The sequence below is a fragment of the Dermacentor variabilis genome, chromosome 5, assembly GCF_050947875.1.
Source record: "Dermacentor variabilis isolate Ectoservices chromosome 5, ASM5094787v1, whole genome shotgun sequence".
Classification (NCBI taxonomy): domain Eukaryota; kingdom Metazoa; phylum Arthropoda; class Arachnida; order Ixodida; family Ixodidae; genus Dermacentor; species Dermacentor variabilis.
The window spans coordinates 68,271,345-68,285,598 of record NC_134572.1 but is presented as its reverse complement, the minus strand read 5'-3'; the positions used below and the strand labels follow the sequence as shown (position 1 = coordinate 68,285,598).

Here is a 14,254-nt window from a genome sequence, read left to right as displayed (position 1 = left end):
GCAGTGCGAATCGAATGGGCCTGTTATGCGGACCACAGTTATTGCGAAAGAAGAAAAGAAAAACGGATTTCCTCGGTGCCTTGATGTGTAGCCTGAGACTGAAGACTGCAGTTCATACTTGACATATTGCAAACATCGTAGTGCCTGCAACTGTTGTTGTTGTTGTTGTTGTTGTTGTTGTTGTTGTTGTTGTTGTTGTTGTTGTTGTTGTTGTTGTTGTTGTTGTTGTTGTTGTTGTTGTTGTTGTTGTTGTTGTTGTTGTTGTTGTTGTTGTTGTTGTTGTTGTTGTTGTTGTTTGAAGGCGAAAGCCTTAGATGGCTCATAGGTAAAAAAAAATCCGTTATCCGTGTCACCAAAATTCAAGCGAACCAACTTGGAGACACCATCACGACCTTTGGTGTTAAGGAGAAGTTAATTACGGTATTCAAACCCACGACCCAACTTGGAAATATGGCCGAACCGACCATATCTCCCAAGTTGGATTACAACTTACATCGTGAAGGTCGAGAGTCGAACCCACTACCTTTGGCGTTAATTAGGGCGAAGTTAATTGAGACATAGTTAATTAAGCCCATGACCTTTGGTGGGAGAACACAAGTAATAGGAAGTAACAATGGATTCGAATGAAAATGTCGAGTAATGTAATCAATTTCTGGCGAGCACGCAGGCTTTCGCGTTCATCCTCTTTGGCGTATGCTAAAGTGACTATCAACTTTTTTGCGACAAGGAGAACGTTTCACTGCTCTGTGGAATTTTGGTCCCGAGTGTGCATGAGTGGCACTGCGCGTATATGAGACTGCGCTTTCTATCGGAAGCCCTTTCCGTCACATCTTCATATGGAGAGCCCCTTCATTGTTTCTTGAACGCGGCCCTCCTCTTTCTTTTAACCTACTTGATGTACAGGTGTCTCCTCAAGTACCGTTATACACGCCGTCTTATCTTCCTTCCCTATGCGTACAGCGAGTAGCTGAACGGGAGCCGTGCCTACTGCGGGTGGCGCGGGCCATGTTCGTGTGCGCCCAGCAGCCGTGTCCTAACCGGCGCTGCTGCGGCGGTTCGGCGAGCCCGGCGTGTCCCGACCACCAGGCACTGACGTCGCTCAGCCGCGAGGACCGGCGCCGGAGACGCCGGGCCACGCAGAAGTACCGGCTGGCGCACGCCACCCGGGAGCGCATCCGCGTCGAGGCCTTCAACGTGGCGTTCGCGCAGCTGCGGCGGCTGCTGCCCACCCTGCCGCCCGACAAGAAGCTGTCCAAGATAGAGATCCTGCGCCTGGCCATCTGCTACATCTCCTACCTCAACCACGTGCTAGACGTCTGAACCGCGGGACAGTTCGTTGACAGACAGTTCAATTCGTTGTCCTTGGTCGTCTGGACAGGGGTAATAGGACGAGTTCTTCCAGTCCGCAATTCAAAAAAAGTCGAGGTTCTCGAATTTCCGTTTGACGGACATTCGTCTGTTCACTGCTTTTAACGCGCACCTCCACTGTACAGGCGAATGGCGGTACACGCTTTAAGAAAAATTGGGCTACTATCTTAAGAACGCAGACCTTCTGACAGGCTGAGAAGGGGCAGCTTTCCTTTTTTCTTTTTACTTCAGCAATGCTGCACTAGTAATCTAGAGGTGTAGATTATTCAATAATCCAGGATTGGACGCTTAAAATATCAGTAATATATTAAAAAAAATGGAGTTACTAAGCCTGGAGTCCGCCATGTACGGTGTACTCTGCCGTGTTCGAGATCCCGCCACCCTAGTTCAGCAATCGCACTTATACAGAAAGTCTGAGCATTGTTGAGGTTATGGAGAGAGCACTTTAAGATCACTAGAGCAGGCTTGCAGGGGACCTTTCTTAATACCTGCAGACAAACAGGAGGGTAGGTTGCACTAGAGCCGATCATCCCATGACACAGAAGGCCTGCTTCTTTTGAGTCATGGTTGCAACATTGGTTGCAATCATGGTTGCACTCCCAGAGCATATAGTACAGGGCAGCTTGTTTCTCCGACATTTCCTCTTGGCATCAGTGAGGACACCTAGACCCTTTGATGACATTTGACGAGTTGTGCGTGTATATAAAGAAACGTAGTAGAAGCCTACAGCGAGGGAACCAGCGGAGACAAAGGAGGCACACAAAGTACACCGACGCAGCGCGGAGTACTTTGTGTGGCTCCTTTGTCTCCTTCGGTTCCCGCGCTGTATATGCTTTTACTATGTTCAACCAACAAGCACAACTAGTCACTCTGCTATATATAATAAGTTCAGCGATGCTGGATGTCGATGTCCATGGCATCCTAGGTGTCCTCAGCTTGTCAGCTGTTCGATATGTACGCTTTGTCGTTGTGAACTGCGATGCATATGGCCTGTGCCATCAGTCGTTGAAACTTCGTGGTATTGGAAAAAGTCGTTTGGTATTTGTGCCATGTTCCGTTAGTCGCTGTATAGGGTGAAACGTGAAGTCCACTGTGTGTAATTCCCACCGTGCAGTGACTCATTCGTTCACAGTACTATAGAAACACGATAGAATGTTTCTAGGCGTAAAATCATTGTGTTACGTTTTGCGGTTATCTTTTACCGCCATATAAATTCATTATGGAAATGTAGAATAAAATCCTTAACACATTCCGGTAGCTTATAATGTTGAAAGCGACTCCAGTCTTTAGTGAAATGCATCAACGTAATGAAAGACAGAAATTAGCAAGGATATTTCACGATTTTGTCGCCGATTTCCGGGGCATTGGTATGCGACCTAATTGTTTTGTGCTGACTGTTCTGGCTGTATTTATGTTGATTATATGAAAGGCTATATAATAATTGGACTTCACGTACTAGTTCCCTTCACTAAGGTGATTCTGAGTCAGGCTCCCCTACAACGTCACTATATAACTCCAAAACCGGTCATCGTATAGATGCACCATATACGTATATTTGCCGCTTATTCGCCCAGTAATGAGTGTGGCTGCTTCAATTATTCAGGCCGGTACATGTACCATATTGAAGTTAGCTGCGGTGTACCACATCTGTCATGTTCGGTGATTGACAAAGAGAGTCCGAATTTTCCAACATCGCCCGTCGAGATATGAAAATTCAAAGGTTCGGCCCAACCTCTGTTCAGTCTTTGGATGTCCCTGTATAGATTCTGCCTTCAAGGAACGTGGTTGTTATCTAGTCCAGTTGATTCTGCAGATTTGCTCGTTGTGGCACGAAACTTGACCGGAAGCGGAGCCAGAGCTTCGCCCATAACGCCCGCCGGAAGACGCCGGGGTTGAAGACAGCGTCAGGACTTCGGAAACACAGGGTATTGCATCTCGTGAGTAAAGCTTTCTTTTGCTCCGTAATATTGGTTCTTGTTGACGTGGATATGCAAGATGACGTTATTGCCGGATTATGCTGGCTTCTCCTTTTCGTGTGAGAAAAAGGAAAACATGACAATTATTGGTGGCGGACTACAAACAGCTAGCTTCCTAAACGCAAAACACTTAGGCAGACTTCAAAGGGAGACATTGCACGCCATTATACAATGAAATGTTTGGAGAAATCTATAAGCACATTGCTTAGTTCGCGAGCAACCGAGGGGAGACGGAACACGAATAAACTTTATAGAAGTTGCAAACAAGGCGCAGAATGTCACGAGAGAAGGATAGGAAAAAATGAAGCAGCGTGCGAACTAACTGTTTCTAAACATTAAGTATACGCAGCACTGTGATCAGAAGTATTTGCGCATCCAAGTCCTTGCATTCACTCGTATGCATGCCAGGCTCTAACACAGGCCAACGGTATGAATAGCTTCCAATAAATTTGATTTGTTACTCTGATTTATCGCTTTCTGCACTCGACAACTCGAATTTAGGGCCGCCCTGCGCTCTCATTCTTGTCAAGGAAAGCTACTAAAATTCAAAATTAAATGCTTGCGACGCACTGCTCGTTGCAATACGAGCTGTTCTAAGTGAGACGTGGTTTGCGAGAAAAAAAAAAAAGAAGAGGAAGAAGAAAAAAAAAGCTTCATACGCGACAGTCAGAACAGGTATAGCTCATTTTCGAAGCCGTAAATATAGCTGCCAAGTGAGTTGTAGATGGCTAGTTGTGCTCAGCACTGAGTTATTAAACAGCGCAGTTGTTGCATATCACTTGAAACGCAATGGTTTTCTTTTTCTCACTTATTGCTCATTTTATTTTTTCTCCCTTGTCCTTTATTTTTTAAGCTGTTAGTTCGTAGATTCTTGTAACTTTCGTCCGACTCGGCTTTCCACGGCATCCGGAGGTCCCAGCCTCTCCCACAAACCTGAAACTAACTACCTAACAGTTCGTGTGAGCCTCCTTCGAGCGTGGCAGACTGCCGTACGTCTCATCCGTCTTGTAACCTTCTTTCTTTTTCGTCTCCTACTCCGCTCTGAGTCCTCGTTTCCGCTGTCTTCGTCGTGTCCCTGGTTCACGCCGGCTTCTTCGAACCTGACGTGCGTGTGCCCACGACTCGTCATTCCTCGGGGCTCGTTACTTTTCTCGCTGTTTCCTCTGTTCGACACCCGTAGCTCAACACCGCCTCGGCTCCTAAGAAAAGGGAACGCCTGTGCGGTTGCAACGCCACCGCCAGTGTGAGTGTTGGGCACGCGCGCGTGTGCGCGCGGCGTCGGAGGCGGCTGCAGAGGGTTGCCGCTCGCTGTCGAAACACACGTACCCGACGCGTGTCGTATTTTGGAACACCGCATCTGCCTAAGAATGCGCGGCATTCGCCAGCCTGTCTCGCGCGAGGGGTGACGGAGAGAAAGGGGAGAAAGAGTGCGAACTGCGGCTTTGGGAGTCGCACCAGCAATGCCCGCGCAGAGCAACGCCACCTGGAAGCTAAAACGAGCCGCTCTTTTCCGTCCAACGTCCTGCGGGAAATCCTTTACTAAAGCGTTTGCGCGTGGTACGCCGTTTGGTCACAGAGCGCAAAACAGGGCGCAAGAGCGACTATAGAAGGGTGGAAGAAGTCTTGCATACATTTGATAATTTAGCGAGGCATGATATGCGTGTCCGAGTGCGCCATCTGCCATCTGAAATCTGAATGCCATCTGAAATCTGAATGCCATCTGAAAAAATTGGCGAAAGAGTCAAGACAGCCATCTCTGGTTTGTTGCTATATAATGTATCAGCGGAGCTTTCCTTTCATCTAATATTTGCTGGTATTTTTTCTATGCGTAACGTAATACGTTTGGTCTGTTTCCCATAATTTCGGACCCCGGTGCCACTCGCTATATATATATATTGCATTTCTCTAGTGGTGGGAGACCGTCCCCATCTCTCGTCGGCCCACATAGCTATGAAGGCACTGTCGTCTTTCTTGAGGGTGACTGGCCTATGTGAACGCCTTTGACTGGCTCAGGCCCTCCGCGTGCATGCGCGAGCTCACCGAGTATTTCCTCCCCTCCCCTCCCTCTCTCTATCTTATCTTTCTATTCCCTCTTTCCCGTCCCCCAGAGTAGGGTAGCCAACCAGACACATTTCTGGTTAACATCTCTGCCTTCTCTCTTTATTTCCTTCTTCTCCTCCTCCTCTAGTGGTTCAGCTACAGCGTGACTAGAAAGAAGTCCTGAGTGGCGGAAGCATTTGCATAGTTCCTGGGCGTCTTCGTTTGCTCGTTTTGTTCGTCCCCATCATGAGGCTTTGCGATTGAGAGATCTGCTAGTGACATACCGCTTGGAGCATCCTATGTATATTTACGTCGTAGGTGCAATCTCAATGAGGTCCAATGCAATCCAATGCAATCTCAGTGAGGTCGTTGAGTGCATCGCAGACATCTGTTAGAGGGACGCGTAAATGCGTTACATAAAAGTCCTGGTAATTTCATAACATGCTAGTCGTTCTTGTGAGCCTTCTTGGCGAGTGTGTATTGCACACATTGGAACGACGAAAGTACACATAAAGAAGAATGATATACTCATTCATTCTGCATATCAAGGGTTCCACCCGATCTTCTTTTTATTTTTTATGTGATATTTAGATGTTGATGTTCTTAAGGAGTTCTGGCCACTGGAATGATACATGGAATGTATATACAATGAAAATGAAAGAAGCATGGGGCACTGAACATAAGAAAGGCTTAAGAAATTCGATACGTAAAAGACCCTGAGAACATGAAACTCTCATTATCCATGTGTGCAGGCTGCAGTATCTTTATATAAGCGAGGTATTTGCATTCAGCATTTGCGACAATGACGTAATCGTGCAGGAAAAAAGTAACCGCCCGCTCTGCTCACTCAGTCTCTCTCTCTATCATCATCTCTTTATCTCCCTTTCTTTCAGCCAGCGGCTGTAGCATGCGAATAATTCCGCTACAATGTATGCGTGCATTCAGCCCCGTGTAGTCTGAAAACGATCGTCCAACTCAACACACATGGCTGAGTGAGGCTTCCGTGCATGCATTTGGGAAGTTCTGATCCACGTGACCGTTGGGTCGCAGCCAATCGCAGCATATCCGGCTCACCCGTTAGCGTGCAGAAAGGGAACGTGCAACCACGCTTCCCCGGTACAAGTGCCGACGAAAACATAGAGAATAAAGGGCACCCTTCCAGGCTGGGATCCCAAACTGTTTCCCGAGCAGACGACAGCATCGTCTGCACCTCAGTGACTCTTGGACTTGTGCCCGGCATGGCAACTTTATTCTGGACCCGGGGAGGAGTGCGAGGAGTTCGTACCTCTAGCTTCCATCTGCAGAGCAGCGGCTGCTGCTTGTTCCTGTTTGCTAATTTGATCGCCGCCGTCGCTTTACTTCAAACAGTCGCCTCCCTTCTTTCTGCAGGTCCTCCTTCTCCTGCGCTTGTTTTGCACGCTACTTTGCTTTGCACGTGCGCGCTTGTTGAACGTCATGCAGGCGCCAGGCCCGACGCGGTGTTGCTTTTCTGCATACAATGCCCGCTTCTTGTGCGGTGCGCAGCAGCTCACGCCCGCAATTAAGCGTGCTGCTTCGCGAACTATTTTGTGAGCGCAGTCAGCGTCGCAGCGTAAGCGGCCGCCGACCGGGTCCGTTGCCATTCTTGGTAAACATCACCTCACGCTGGCGTCAACTTTTTAAGAATGAGAGGTCCACGTGGGGTGTGAGTGAACGTTGCCAGTACGTGGTGTGCTTGTGGAAAATTTTAAAAGAACGGAACCCTAGAAGGTAGGAGCCGTCATATGATCGAGCCGGTTCTTAACTGTGCGAAGACGAGACGTCGCTTATTTTCGTGTATTCCGAGAACCTATTTGGACTTTCGCCCGCGCCTTCCAGCACTGCAGTGAGATGATAAAAGACCGGCTGGAGACTGATAGGATCACTACGAAGAGTAGAGAGACGAGAATAATGTCGAGATTGAAAGTGCCGCTTTCATCAGCGCTTGATGGCCTAAATTTAGCGCCACATGTTCTCCGTTTAGGCTGGGCTTCGCAGATTACCTGCATTCCTGAGTCGCACGTGGCGTACAAAGGGGTATCTCTCGTGCACTTTTCATTTCCCTATGCAGTGCACAAACGGCGGCGGCGCAATGCAGAGAAGTTGACGCACCCTTGTCGGTGCTGTGGAGCTTTAGAAAGTTGGACGGATTAATAAAAAGAAATCCTATAAGAAATTACGTACGTCTTATTGAAACCAGAAATAATTATAATTCAGGGAACAAATTTGCAATAGACTTCATATTATTAATAAAGGAAAATTTATTAAAAGGCTATCTACCGCCGGAGGGCGCGCCGAACTCTCCACACAATCATAGGACAGACGTGTTTGCAGGTATATCTAACTGTAAGATATAGGGATGGATGTTTTAATGAAAGAATAAATATAAAGGAGGGATGGCATATAAGCAAAGTGCTAGACTACTATGCATGTAAAATTGTATATAATAACTGATTAACTCAAGCAGGTTAGGTGGCTAATAAATAGTCACCAGCGTTAGCCAGCGCCACATGGCGACGGGTTTGAAATATCTTTCGAACTGCAGGCGCCATGTACGGGAAGGAGCAGGCAACCGGCCAATATACCTGCGAATCTATACCTCAAGACATGTATAACTCAAGGCAGGGAACGAATATCGCTTGCGGACGCTGGTCGAGGCAATGGGAGAGAGCATCATCTTTGGAAAGAGTAGCTAACCTCCTTGCACAACCATTTCGAAACATGGTTTACTTCTGTTTTAATTATTATTAGGCTCTTTCTAAACCTTTTTTTTTTTTTTCGGCGGAACCTCCTGGGGCGGAAGTTTACCGGCTACAGTGCTTAACCAAATGTTCTGCCGGAGCCTGGTGAGAGATACTTTAACGAAACCTTCAGTACAAATAGTTGCCCGCCTCCGCAACAGCATTTGCTGCGGAGGCGGGGTTCTCCGCGAGTCGACAGGTCGCAGACAAGTTTATAAATGGCCGACAGCATGCTAACTCCTGGAACTGGCGCTGCAGTTATACAAGATATGCGGTGCGCAGTTCTACAAGAACGAATTATGGCAGGTCAAGCTACTCAGTCAGCGGGCGTGCCGTGTGTATGGCCGGTAATTGCCTCCGAGTCTATAAGCTAAAAACCCGTACTCAAATAGCCGGCGCGGGACGCGGCCCAGAGCCGGCAATCACGTACGCTAATTGCGGAGCGGGGACAAAGAATGGACGTCGCCTCGTTGTCCGAGCGCAATTACTGTCACACGTCCGCCGGTGCGCTGGCCCTTTGATCCCGTGATTTAGCGGCGAGCGCTGTAGGTTTGGTAACCCCGCTATCGGTTTTTTGGTCAAGGAAAACTCAGCGGTACAGCGTGTGTGTGCTACCAAACAGTGACTCGTACAGAGCGAACAAATGATCCGCGAGCTGCGCGCGACCAATCGTCAGCACGCAATTAGCTGCATGCGAGCAGCCCACCCATTCCTTGTTTCGCGCCAGTACACAGCCCGTGCTATAGAATTATTCAACTCCGCCATAACGACCATGCATAACAAAGTCGATGGGTTCTGATATTACTTTTTCGACCAGGGATCCCCCTTCGTTAGATCAAGAAACAGTCCAGAAGGTTCGAAACGCAAGATTGACTGGGCGTAAATAGCCAAGGTTCCTAACCTTTTCCAGCGTAGGGCTTGCAGGTAAAATACTTTAGTGCGTAGCGATGCACCGTACCTATGGGCCACGCGCGCATGCGCATATAGAAGCATGTCGGAGCGCATCGCTGTTGCTTGTTGAACATCGGGCGTTTAGCACGTTCTCTCCGCTTTCTCTTGGCGTGGACACCGATCACACAAAACAAGGGACATTCCAAAATTTGCCGGACAGTACCGAGGAAACCTGTAAAGAAGTGACGTGATATGATATGTGCCTGTCGGTATACTGTTAACTGACCTAAGCGCGGGTCGACGCGCGAGCTCTGTTTTACGCGCAACTAATGGAAGCAAATAATTCACGCGTTCTTTTCCTTCTCTTCCCTAGTTCTTTCTTTATTCTTTTAATTATTATACTCGCGTATAGGTGTAGCGTTTGGCGTCATGCGTGCCTCTTAAACTCGACCTTTCACGTGTCACGCCGGGCTTTACTGTCACATTCATCCTTCATTCGACCCATCCTATACATATGTCTCCGTACTTTATCTGAGCGTGTCTTTATTTTTTTCTGCCCCCTCCTCCCCCAGTTTTCAGGCAGCAGTTTATATGAGCATGCAGGTCATTGATATACCTATTAAGTCACATTTCGCAGCCTGGCCGTACGGTGTCAAGTTTTGTGTACAATATGTAAAAAAAATATGAAGAAAGGAAATGTTCGGTAATACGCACGGGTGTCAAACCAAGGGAAACGGAATCGAGTGCGGTAGAAAACGAAGTGATGTGAGAAAATCAGCAAATCTGCAGTCACATCTACAGGATATACTCAGCTAATGCAAGACGTGACTAATTGGAGATCGCTAGGAGAGGCCTTCCTACTGCTGTGGACTCAGGCGCTGACTATTATATGTGCACTACCAGTGTCATAAAGGGTGTCTGTGTGTACGCGCTCGTGTTACAAACCAATCGTGCAACCTAGTACGGAGCGTTACAACACGCCTTACGCTGTAACGTCGCAGCAGCTCGCAGCACGCTATGCACCTTCTGTCCGTACGCAGTGTGTCCGAGTAAATAAAGAGCGCGTACGCACCCACGCTGACAGTGACAAGGGAGTCGAGGTCGCGTGTGTGTGTGTATAGTGGCCCCGCGTCGTTGTAGGTACACATACGGGAAATAGCCTGAAACGCGCCAGGTTCTCAGTCACGGTCGTGAGCGCGATCCGACCGACGTATGACGCAATTTCGCAATCGCATTACGTCTCCACAACGACGCAGCCGTTCAACCGCAGTGCACTAAGTAGCAGACGTTTTAGGTACAATAGATCACGCTCGCACTTATGAACTCGCACTCGATAGTTTTGAACTTGTACGTTGGCCATAACGGAAACTTGTATACGATCGCAGTGTTGCTGTATCTTATCGCACTGAGTAGATCCCGCTCTCGTTTTGTAGAGGTTGCCACTCCACTCTTGATGGAGGGAGATATATTTACAATCAAAGTCTTAAGGGCACGTGACGCTCACCAACTTCCGGAAGGCGTCTCGACTTGGCCGAATTCCCGATCTAGCGTATAACAAAATGAAATCGGGATCGTTGCGCACAAACTGTGTTGCGCGCGTATTTGCTCGCCGTTTTCGCCCTGACGGTTTCGCAGTAGAACCGGTTCAATTCAGATCAACCATGCCGTTTCCGTCAAGGAGTCGCACGTTGGACCAAACAGGCTAATTTGGCCGTTTCACACGCCAGGATGTACTTCAGGGCATTCGTTCGTAATATACAAAGGTCTGCGATGCAGAATACGAGGGAATTCGACTTATGTTGGGAGCTAGTGTCCCATATTGAGTATATGCACGGTTAAGTGCGGTCTAACTGGAGAGTTCGGAAGCAGTATACGTTCGCCTCCATCTACTTCATTCAATGCACTTATGGGGAATATGCAGATGTCCTTAGCGCCATATATGAAATAACATAAAACGGGAATAACAAGAAGGACATTTCGGCACGTGCAAATATTAACACACTCAGTAAAAAAGAATATTTCATTCGTCTTCGGAGGTCATCGCTTGCAATCCGCGTTGATTGGATAAGCCAGCGATAGCTTCAATATATTTTCAAATAAATGTAAACAGCGTAATTGAACTTAAGTTAACAGCTGCCATTTCAATTACGTAGCAGTGATCAAAATTTTCACGTTTCAATCTCACTCACGCTTTCCTTCATCACTAAATTATTCCATTCAGGAACCATCGCTTGAGCACTTACTTTCGAGGCTCTCCTTTCCAGCCCCATCATAACATGTTAGAAGTTAAAGGGACACTTAGGAGACACGAAATATCAGTTGTTACTATTATGATGTACTTTCTTAATAGCATATGCACTTCTTTTGTAAAAACTGGAGGTCGAGCGTCGCCGGAACGAGAGTGAGGTATCGCCGCCACTCAACTATCGTTGGTGCGTTCTTTCTGGCTCTTTCAATCTTCGGCTTTTCGTCCGAATAGCCTGTCTGGCTTCCCATAAGCGCAATCCACCAATCTAGCCTGTAACTCCCGATTTCTCTAGAGTGTCTCTGCAAACCAAACCTTATGAACGGCACTTCAAGAAATACTTGACCTGCACGTGCATACGTAATTCGAAATTGATCCCCTAATAGCCGTCTCACGCGAATTAAGCGATGTAATGCCGTTCCTGTCAGCAGCATACACTGCGAGCTTCCCCAGACTTTAACGACGGCATTTTATCGAGCTCTCGAAAGACGTTCGAAGCGAATCGGAACGAGGAAGTAAACGGCTGCGGCGCGCGGCCCCCATCACATCTCTACATCGAGGCAATCGTTGCTGCTGGCGCTTACACAAAAGGGAGCGCTATAAAACTCTGGTATTGAGTTACGGCAATCAACGTAAACCACGCCGCCGTGAGCTTGTTGAATCAGGCGAGCACCGCTCTGCACGAAAGCGACATGCGTAAGCGCCGAGCTGTTTGCTTGAGGGAGATCGAGCTGCGTGCGTGCGTGCGTGCGTGTGTCATACACGCGAGCCCAAAACATCAAACAAATAATTGCTCCAACCGTATTACCTACTCCCCCCTCCCCATTACCCTTTCTGCACGAGTCCCTCGCACGCACCTCACCGAGCTGGTGTGTTTGCGGTTTGTCGGCATGCCAGCCGTCCGCGTGCAGTAAAGGAGAAGGCACTACAAACACAGACGAGAAGTAACGATGACAACAAACTGATTGCAACGCGCGAGGAATATTGTTTGCTTTTCCCGGCGCGAAACAATGTCTGTTTCCACTTTCCTGCTTGCTTGCCTTACAAAGACGTCCTGCTCGACTGTGGCTTTCTATTTGCTTTTGGCTCTCTCTCTCACTCTCTCTCACTCTCTGTCCTCTTTTCAATTTACAAACGAGTCTCTCGTGACCGCGCACACAGACAAATAGCCGCGCCTTCTGGCAAAAAACACAAAGGGCCGCACAGGCGGGGAAAGAGGCCGGAAGCGTAATTGCGGCACTGTGAACGGAGCACGCAATGCCTCACCGGCCGCTGTTGCGCCGCCGTTTGTTTCTTTCTCGTTTAGAATTCGCGCGTCTGTGAGCGCGGCGATGTGTAGTGAGAGCAGCTGGTTCCCAACGAGAGAACCAGACGGGCGGCGACGGAGGGAGCGGGGTGGGGGAGGCAGAAGTGGAAGCGGGGTGTCACGGTATTGTGCAAACGCGACGTCGGCGCGCCGGCCGGTCGGCCTTGGAGAATTTGTCACGCAGAGCCGCATATCGGCACGTTTCCGCGCGCTCCGGTGCCCGCCGTATGTACTACGTCTTTCCGATTCCGTCTCTCTGTGCGTTCGCGTATGTGTCGGCGACGGTTGCGTGCAGCGCACCGAAATCTCCACGATTGGTCAATCTAATGAGCGCATTACGAGCCGACCAGGCGTGAAAGCCAGGTATGCGCAATGCGTCGAGTCTCTTCGCCTCGATCGACCAAGGGCCAACTCGACACGTGCCGACTTTGGCGCCTGTTTCTACCCGCCAGAGCGAGCTCACGTGTGACGTTTCGCTACCAAATATTCTAGAAGTTGCCGGGAAAAGGGTTGCTTGAAATGTCCGTAGAAATTGAGGGATTTATCGAACAGGATAGGGGAGGGGGGGCGTATGAAGGGAGGTTAACAACGGCTGCATTCGGCGCTGCAGGGGAAAGAAAGAAAGTTGGATAAAAAAGAAATGCAAGGCGAGGACACTGGCACTCCGCATGCATACGTAAATACGCACACTATCGAGCGAGCAAGCACACATAAGCACAAACTACGCATGCAAGGAATCCCGCGTTATTACTCAGCCATTCCGGCTCACTCGTCGGCTCACTTCAGGAGGGTCGCAGCTGCGCTTATCAGCAGCGACGACATGCGAGACGATGGTGTAACTGCGTTGTTCTTACGTGAGTGCGTGCTGACGCGCGTGCATGGTTAATCATGGTTCGCCGCAGAGAGAACGTGTCTGTCGTTGTGGTCGGCCCCGGGAATTCTAGGCTGGAAGTTGCTCTTACGTATTAGCGTCACGAAATTTGTGGTCTTGTATCAGACCGCCTAGGTTACTGCGGAAGACGTGTACACGGAGACAAAGCACATTTATTGACTCACCTACGCTTGTGTAAGCGGTGCCACAGCGCTGCACGCAACTTAGCGGCGCCGTAGCCAAAGCGATGAATTGAACCGGGCGTGATCAATAAACGCAGATCGGCGAGAGAAGAACGCAGAGAGAGAGAGAGAAAAAAAATAAGCGGCTTACTCCTGCACGTTACTTCGTTCTTTCGCTCATACATATCACATGCGCCCGCACTCACGGCGGCGGCCGCCTTTCTGATGCGATAATTACCGTTATGAGCGTTGCTTCTAATTGGCGTCCTTATAGTAGCACCTCTAAAGTCGAAGCCTTACTCTCCTTCCGCCTCGTTGTCTCACCCAAGTCGACCCGTATCGTGGGCTATACATAAAGCGCTGCTGCGTCTGTTAGCCACGCTATACCGACGCCATACCGAACCGTGTAGGGCTTTTATCATTCGTCCCCGACTGCCTTGCTCCTTGCGATGCGGTCACGTGTCTCAAATGGCGTAAGCGAACGGCGCCTGAAGCGGCGCGGCTTCCGTGTGCGTGCGTGCGCGCGCCAGAGCACGTATACCGTAAGTACGTGGTATATCGCCTATTCCGATCGGGCGCCCGATTGCCTCTGCGCGAGCGTGTGCGTGCACGTGCG

General features: G+C 49.0%; 1 protein-coding gene across 1 annotated transcript in view; it reads left to right on the top strand.

Annotated features, from left to right (window-relative positions):
* Positions 1–341: 341 nt before the first annotated feature.
* LOC142581888 (helix-loop-helix protein 1-like) overlaps positions 342–14,254 on the top strand; it is a 67,745-nt gene continuing 53,832 nt past the window's right edge. Inside the window, exon 1 of the mRNA XM_075691332.1 lies at positions 342–3,305. Coding sequence (XP_075547447.1) covers positions 1,006–1,320 — 315 coding nt within the window. The 5' untranslated portion in view covers positions 342–1,005 and the 3' untranslated portion in view covers positions 1,321–3,305. The remainder of the gene's footprint in view (positions 3,306–14,254) is intronic.